General features: G+C 37.2%; 1 protein-coding gene and 1 long non-coding RNA gene across 3 annotated transcripts; one reads left to right on the forward strand and one right to left on the reverse strand.

Moving 5' to 3' along the window:
• Positions 1–962: 962 nt before the first annotated feature.
• Positions 963–5,734, forward strand: LOC306986163 (uncharacterized protein). Of its 2 annotated transcripts, XM_079589067.1 has the most exons (5): positions 963–1,232; positions 1,417–1,508; positions 1,932–2,126; positions 2,757–2,836; positions 3,272–5,734. In XM_079589067.1, the coding sequence occupies exons 1-5, from the start codon at positions 1,082–1,084 to the stop codon at positions 4,239–4,241; spliced, it is 1,488 nt and encodes a 495-aa protein (XP_079445193.1). In that variant the 5' UTR covers positions 963–1,081; the 3' UTR covers positions 4,242–5,734. The 2 variants fall into 2 exon arrangements, with proteins under 2 accessions (XP_079445193.1, XP_079445194.1); XM_079589068.1 differs by lacking the exon at positions 1,417–1,508 and having other exon boundaries at positions 1,096–1,232; positions 3,272–5,730.
• LOC306985782 lies at positions 5,646–7,826 on the reverse strand. The gene is made up of 3 exons (XR_013794858.1): positions 7,072–7,826; positions 6,492–6,603; positions 5,646–5,783 (listed from the first exon to the last, which is right to left on the reverse strand). It is a non-coding gene; the product is annotated as an uncharacterized lncRNA (long non-coding RNA).
• Between the last annotated feature and the right edge of the window lie 736 nt (positions 7,827–8,562).

Here is an 8,562-nt window from a genome sequence, read left to right on the forward strand (position 1 = left end):
GTGCGGAGCTTACGTTCTAAACCGAGTAACGCGTTTTGGAGCGTAATTTGCTTAGACACGAAACGGTAGGCTATACTTTTATTACACACGAAACATCATACTTAATACGTATGTTATAATGATACATTAAGGTAGCTACAGAAACATTGGGCTTCACCATATTTTTAATATCGTGGTCTGTTGTATGCATTTACTATGGTTCTTTTTTTATAATAATTTTTACAATGTATTTACCTACATATTGTAAATACAGTTGTTATGATAACACATTTATTTATATTTGTATAGGACAGTTAAGCTGTCATTTGTAACTATACAAGAATATAGAAACTATTTAGCCATTTTAGTAAAATGTTCTTATTAAAGTGTAAGCAGTAGTATGTTGTTTGTGCACCACAAATTGACACTTACCAATCAGGTATTTCAAATAATTGTAAACTAGCATGAGAGAAAATGCCACAAACTATTGTAAAGTGACACACACCATTGTTAAAGTAATTATGAAAACTGTCACCAATCATTCAGAAGTGTGCTGGACCTTGACACTGGCTTTTCACAATGCAGAGTAGTGTACATCTGTAGATCCTATTTTATAATGTGGATACAGCAAGTCAAATATTTGAACAAAACATTCGGGAATCTCCAGAAGGAATATATTAAATGAATTTGTAGTTATTGTAGACTAATCCCCAATGTTTAGTCAATGGTAGCTTATAAAATGTATACACCTTTTTCAGTAAGCAGAGACAGAAAAGAGACTCAACACATATGTAAGTTAAAGTAATGAATATTTAGAATAAAAAAGGAAAAATTACATAAAAGCAGATCATCATTCATTCAGCGCTGTGTTGTGGTTGCGCTGTGTCACGTGACAAGCAGTGACGCGTCACCATGGAAACCATAAAGTGACAGATTCGAAATAACGGTCGCCTTGAAAAACTCACGCTGGGGGGTCAATTCGCTAGTTGATTTTACCAACGTTCCATGATTGTCAGACGTCACTGGTGGGCGAGGGCATTTCCGGTCTAACGTTACACTAGCTTAATCGACGACGCCGATAACAGTCAGGTACCAGATAAACATGGCTTTCTTTACCAGATCCCTTCAGCATCTGCCAAGGATAACTATAAACGACGTACAGAGAATAATTCAAGCGTCATCATCGGCTCCGAAGAGCAAGAGGGAAAAAGGTTTCAAAATATACGTCTCTTCATTCATTGACAATTATGAAGGTAAGTTATGCTAACGTTAGCGATGATGCTAACCTTTACTAAATACTTATTAAACGGTTTATTTTAGTTAGTTTAGTCACATGTGGTGTATTATACTTTATTTTTACTATCTGACATAATTAAATATATACGAATAACTTGTGTTGTTCAGTTACATGTATTGACAGTATGTGGTTATCCCCAGTATCAAGTAAAGACCTACAGACAGGGAGAGTCAGCATCCGTGCTACCTGTCATAGATCTTTGAGGAAACATGAGAAACCTCACATCATCAGAGTAGGATGAAAGACAGTTCAGTTGTTTGTCTGATCCAACCAGTTCTGTTCCAGTTATGTTCTGGGGCTACAATTTGGCAATGATGGGTTAAACTGGCAAACATGCTTCCCTTACAAGTTGAACATCTTAGACAACTATCTAGCTAGCCAAACGTTCGAAGTAAGTAACTCTAGATGACACTTGCCTGCCCTATTAGTGTTCTAGTAGACCTACCATTCCTATATGAAACCCCAGAAGCTGGTTGTTAAGACAGTTGCTTTGCTGTTTATATTGTGTTCTGTTTAATTTACTTACTTAGTAACCTCATTTTCTAACTCATAGTAGCTAACTTGAAAAAGAATGCAAAATTCACCTTTGACTTTGAGATATCTGATCAGTTTGTGATCTCTGCTGATTATAACACACTGTTTTGTTTTTTAAAAGATTGTCTTTGAAGACTCCACCCCTGTTCAGCTCTATGAGGCCGAGTGCTCCTGTGTGGCTGGCAGAGCCTTATGCAATCATAATGTTGCATTACTGTATCAGACTGCACATTACTCACAGTTAAACATCACAGCTGTACCACCTGTTTTGAGCTGCACAGAGAGCGAACAGCGTTGGCACAAACCAAGAACTATGGTAAACTTTAAGCAGCATAATTCCATGCTTAAGCAATATTTATGTAATAATAATATGAAATGTTTCTTGAGCGACATATCATCATATTATACTGATTTGTGAAGGATCATGTGACACTGAATACTAGAGTACTACTACTGAATACCATAGTAAAGATGCTGAAAATTCAGCTTTGATCACAGGAATAAATTACACTTTACTATATATTCACATACAAAACAGCTATTTTAAATTTTATTAATATTTCCCAATATTATAGTTTTTACAATATTTTTTTATCAAAGAACTGCAGCCTTGGTGAGCAGACTTCTTTTAAAAAACATTGAATGGGATTTTTTACAATGTTTTTTTTTAAATATTATTTAATAAAAACATATACACATAATACACTAACACATACTACAATATGTTTTTTATTAAGTGATCATGTTTAATGATATTCCAAACCACTATCTTCACAGTTTACTTGATTGGTCCAGTTGTCCCATAAACAATATCCAAACATGAAATGTTATTAACTTTTCTTTTAAACAAAGCAATGCCATGATTACGATAAATACTTATTAAAATAGTTTTGCCTATAGTCCTATTCTGTGATCCCTGAAATGCCTTTTCATTTATTATTGGTAGGGTGTGAAGCCGGGCCGTGTGAGTGACATGGTGGTGCTGTCTACAAAGCCCAAACAGAGGACGGTAGCGAATGGTGTCAGGTATGTCCAGTATGTCTTGCTCATTTAGAATTAAGGACAAGTTTGGTATTTTACACTTAAAGCCCTATTTTCAGATAGTTTCTGATGAAATATAATTGTTAAGATTGAAATTTGGACAGATGCTGTGAACTGCCCTGATGACTCGGTGAGTGTCACGTCTTTGTAAACGAAAGTTTAATGCGTTTTAAGGAAGGATTGTTTTAGTGGTCCATTGGGTACATTATATGGGTGAGAAGTGCTACCACAGAAACCTAAAATTCTCGGATCAGCAGCATCTGTCCAAATGTCATTCTTAACAATTATATTTAATCAGAAACTATCTGAAAATAGGGCTTTAAGTGTAAAATCCCGAACTTGTCCTTTAACTAATATGATTATGGTTGTTTAAATATAAATGTGCATAGTGGAATTATGCAAATATGCAACTCTACATAGGAGCACGCTCTACAAAGCGATGCGGGGGGATCTGCCTGATCCTGATGTCCTGAAGGTGGAGGAAGCTTATGAAGGCTTTCCATCAGACATAGCGCCTCTCATTACCACAATGTCCATCAGTGCTGATGTCCCGTTGGTTGAGTCAGCTCTGGGAAAAGTTCAGGAGGGCAGCCCGATTTCATACCAGCAGCCAGTGCCAGTCAGCCGCATTATTCTTCTTCACACTGGTGCTCCTCCACCCCCACCTCTGCCTTTAGATGGCTACAAACTGGAGCCCACTACATGCCAGTTTGTGTGCAGTCACCACCAGCAGCTGCATATGCAATCTCTGCATACTTCCTTGGATACAGCAAGGAAAATAGAAGAATCAACAAGGGAGCAGAGTATGTCCACAGAGTGGCACCAAGTCAGAAGGATGAGAGTAACATCATCTCACTTCAGGGAGGTATGTCATGTTCGTAGTCTGAGTTCAGCGGAACAGCTTGCTGAAAGAATGATTAGGGGAGTGGCACAAACGGCTTTGATGAAGAGAGGTCTGGCATTGGAGCCACTTGCCATTCAAGAATATTGCAAAGCAAAGAACACTAACTACTGGCCATGTGGCTTCGTTGTACACCCCGATGCCCCCTGGTTAGGGTCTTCCCCTGACGGGGTTGTTTTTGACCCAACAGAGAACCCAACCTTTGGCCTGGTGGAAGTAAAATGCCCCAACATAAAAAGTTATGTTGACTGTAAATACCTAAAGCTTCACAATGGCACCATGAATCTAAAAAAGCAACACAATTATTACTGGCAGGTGCAAGGACAACTCCTGCTAACAGGCATGGACTGGTGCGATTTCGTTGTGTTTGCGGAGGAGGATATGATCAGTCAAAGAATCTACAGGGACCCAGAGGTTGCTGCCGTCATCAGGGAGAAGGGAGATTATTTCTATTTCTACTTTTATTTATCATCTTGCATGAAAATTTAAAATCAACCCACCTCCCAAAACATGTGTTTGTGAAAATCAATCTTAATGTAAATATTTCTCTTTAAGAAATGCGCATGTATGTACATAAACAACAAACCTTTACAAGGTGCCTTTTGTTATTATTAGTAGTTATTAGGGGTGTAACAATATATCGTGCCACAATAAATCTTAGCCTCTTAATTTAAACCCACAATGTAATATTAAAGTTAGCATTTTAGTCAACTACATTTTTTGTTATCCTTTTATCACATGTCTTAAGAGTATTGCAATAATATTGTATCATGAGTTCAGTATTGTGATATGTATCGAATTGTGAAATGAGGGTATCGTTACACCCCTAGTAGTTATTAAATTAGATTCAACTTTATTGTGATTTAGCAATGAATGAAATGCAGTTGACATCCAACCAGAAGTGCAAAGCATTAAAATACTATTGAGTACCGTTTTATGTGGACTAATTATCTACAAACTCATAACTCATACAAAATTTCAAATGTTTCACCACAATTTTTATTTACATAGTTCATCATTACAAATCTATACATGGATCCATTAAATTGTTGAGTGTAGTATGACAGCTTGTCTTTGTATAATAAATCTCTGAATTAACTCATGTATTTGTGTTTCTCCTGGCAGTGTAAATGACAAATGTAAACATGGTCATATTTCAGACAGTTTTCTGAAAGGTATATCACAAGATACAAAAAAACAAACAGCATAGTAAATGACAAAATATATAAGCAGTATATGAAGCTCATAGAAAAAAAAGTCACACGCCAGTCTAGATTTTCACTGTTGAGTTGCCCATGCCTTGACAAGGGGTCCATTTTGGTAGTTTACCAAGAAGCAAGCCACACTGAACAGTTGATCAATACTCCCACACACAGATAAGGGAATAAGTTTATCAAACAGTTTATTCTCTTTAACTCTCCTGATACACCTTTCAACGTGAACCCGCAAACGGGCGATGGACTGTGTTTGTTCAACATCCTGTTTACTCATCTGAGTTTTCTTTGACAGAAAAGCAGGCCGGTACACTTTGCAAGGTACAAGACTATCAACAAGAAACCCCTTGTCTACCATAATTGCCATGTCAGCCGTGAGTAATTTTGTAATCCCTGAAATTCTGAAAATTTCCCTATCACTCATAGAACCTGCATACAGTGGAGAGACAAAGGTGATGGGACCGTGGGGGGCAATGCCAATCATGGCCTTGAAAGTGGTGTGGGACTTGTAATTTGAGAACACCTCACTTTGCAGAACAAGAGATGACGGTGTTTGACAAAATATTTCTGTACAGTCCAGCACCACTTGTGTGTCGGCGTATGGGGAAAACTCTGGTGGTAAGTGAGCTTGTACAACCTCTTTTGGTAGCCACAGCCTGATGGAACCAAGAAGGTGGTACAGAAAGTGTGTCCAGGTCGTTATAATTCTGCTGACAGTGGTGCGGTGGATACCGAAACGGGTGGCAAGATCACGGAGACATAGGCCAACGGAGAGGTGCATTAGGAACAGAAGTAACTCGTCTATGGGCGCAAGTTTCTGTTAAAGAGATTATAGAAAATGAAATTATATTAGCAAAAGTAAAATGACAGTTACATTTTTACTACTTAAGAGTAGATACACAAGCTAATGAAACAAAGATGGAACTTAAATGGGTCAGAACTATGTAACATGATTCACCTTTGTACTGTGATTCATTGTGATAATGAATGTTACTGTGATACCATTACATTGCATTTGGCTGACGCATTTGTAACCAAAGCGACTAACACCATGGTAAACATGGAATTGTTTTAAGTTTTAAAGCAATTCTCTCAACAATTCTAGGACTATTTAAAAAAGGTAGAGTACAGTAGGAATAAGTGCATCAGTGAGTGCTTATTTTAAACAGGTGTGTGTCAGTTCTAGACAGGTGGTACGTGCTAGCAAAACTACTTGTAAGTAGTGCTATGAGAGGAGATGTTCTCTGAAGAGGTAGGTCTTCAGGAATTTTTTGAAAACCCAGCTCTTTAGAGAACATCTCTCATTGTAGCCTTAAGTGTGCAGAATGCAGCTGGGTGGGGGTTTAGTATATATATATATATATATATATATATATATATATATATATATATATATAAAATATGCATTAATCTACAAAAACTTGTTGACATAGCTTACTGTTGATCTGTGATATAACGTTATATATATATATATATATATTAGTAAATATGAATTAATCTACGAAAACCTGATGATATAGCTTACTGTTGATCTGTGTTGAGTTGCACCGGCTGCACTGGTGACCCGCACCATCTTGGTATTCGCAGCTGACTCCACAAGTTGCCAAAAGGCCTGGAAGTGCTGGTATGATGCAAATCTAGCAATGGAACAATTATGTTTGGTTAATTTAACCTCAAATTAAATTCGATATAATGGTAAACATACAGACTCTTTCCAACAAATTAGAATATCGTGAAAAAGTTTATTTATTTCAGGAATTCAGCTTAAAATGTTAAACTAATATATAGATTCATTGCATGCAAAGTGGGATATTTCAAGCCCTTATTTGTTATAATTTTGAGGATTATGGCTTACAGCTTGTGGAATCAAAATTTCTGAAAATTAGAATATTACATGAAATCACACATTAAGCCATAATCCTCAAAATTATAACAAATAAAGGCTTGAAATATGTCATTTTGCATGCAATGAGAATGCAATATATTAGTTTCACATTTTAAGTTGAATTCCTGAAATAAATAAACTTTTTCACAATATTCTAATTTGTTGGAAAGTATTGATGTCAAAACAATTTTTCATAGACATGGTCATGGACCTAACTTACCTTGTGTAAAACCGAATGTCCTCATCAGACCCTTCAAGATGCTTTACACCAAATCTCGATTGATTGCAGAGACTCAGATTTTGCAGTTTCAATCAGTTGTTGCTGCTCCTGGACCTTTTGCTTCAACCTTTCGTTCTCTTTTGCTAACTCGGATAGAGTTAACACCGATGTCGTCGGAGTTGTAGAGGAGTCATGCTCCAGTAAGTTTACTTCCATCTCGCAATCAGAGCCTGACAGGTGGTCCGGCAGGGGAGAGGGGGGTTTAGGGCAGCGCTCCCAAACACTGCACCTTGGCGCTGGTAAATAAAAATTGTTCCACTCAAAAAGACATGGCACAGCTCCTTGAACAAGTTTTCGACGTCCTGTGGTTGTTGTGATTAAATCTTCTATCTTAAAATGTCGACTGCAGACCCGGGTATTATCGGTAGGAGTGAAGTTATCGCGTCTTATCTTGACTAGCCACTGCGCCCGTATCTCAGGCTGATGCGGAAAACGATGGAAACTTACTTCAGAATTATACCTCGATGAAACGGCACATTGAGGAACACTACAGTGTAATTTAGAGTTGCCACTTTGATGTTGGTATGTAAGACGTTTCTTTTTTACAGTTAACATTTTAGGCTACGGTACTGACTGAGCTTGCCATTCACTCTTCAACAACATCTACTTCAGAAATACCGCTAGTAACCTAAACCGGAAGTTCCCCCGCCCACCACACAGATTTCGAACGTTCGTCGCGTCACCCTGTGCACAGAGCGAATTAGAATATTTTAAACTTACGTGTGAAAGGGTTAACATTCTTCAAATTAGTGAAAATTCTGTCATCGTTTACATGCTTGTCTCATTGTAAATAACCCTCACTTCCGGTTCTGGAGCTGGGGTTCTGAAACTGGTGGTGCTGCGGGTCTGCAGCTGGATAACACTGGCAAAAGTTGTGACCCAACAAACACACTTTGTTATTCATAATCATAACTGACCTAAAAAAAACTAAAAACACGTAGAGTTACATGATGTATGGAATAGATGGATGGATATACAGGACTGAGAAGGTTATAGTTCTCCCTCTCTCTTCTTTCCTCATGTGTTTTCCTTAATCCATATTCATGCATGTGAAACAAACATTTTGTTTATAATTATTATTATTTTATTTCATTGTAAATATTCTTCTAATATTTTATATTTTAATACAATTACTGCAGAAATCTGCAAAGTTTGCCATCATTCTGATTTGAATGTGTGTTTTTTATCAGTTTGTTAGCATTCAAAGAATGTGCGGTAAATATATAGTGTTTAGCAGATGGTGAAGTTTGAATGACAAAAGTGTTCTCTCTTTTTTCCTCATGTGTTTTCCTTCATCCATGTTCATGCATGTGAAAAAAAATCATTCTGAAGCAATCCTGTTTTACTAAAAGATGACTGACAAAAAACTAAAAACTAAGATAAACTACCTGGGCAGGCTTTCGGCTGAAATTGCAATTAGTTTTGTTTGTA

The sequence above is a fragment of the Phoxinus phoxinus genome (genome assembly GCF_949152265.1).
Source record: "Phoxinus phoxinus genome assembly, chromosome: 18".
Taxonomy (NCBI): Eukaryota; Metazoa; Chordata; class Actinopteri; order Cypriniformes; family Leuciscidae; genus Phoxinus; species Phoxinus phoxinus.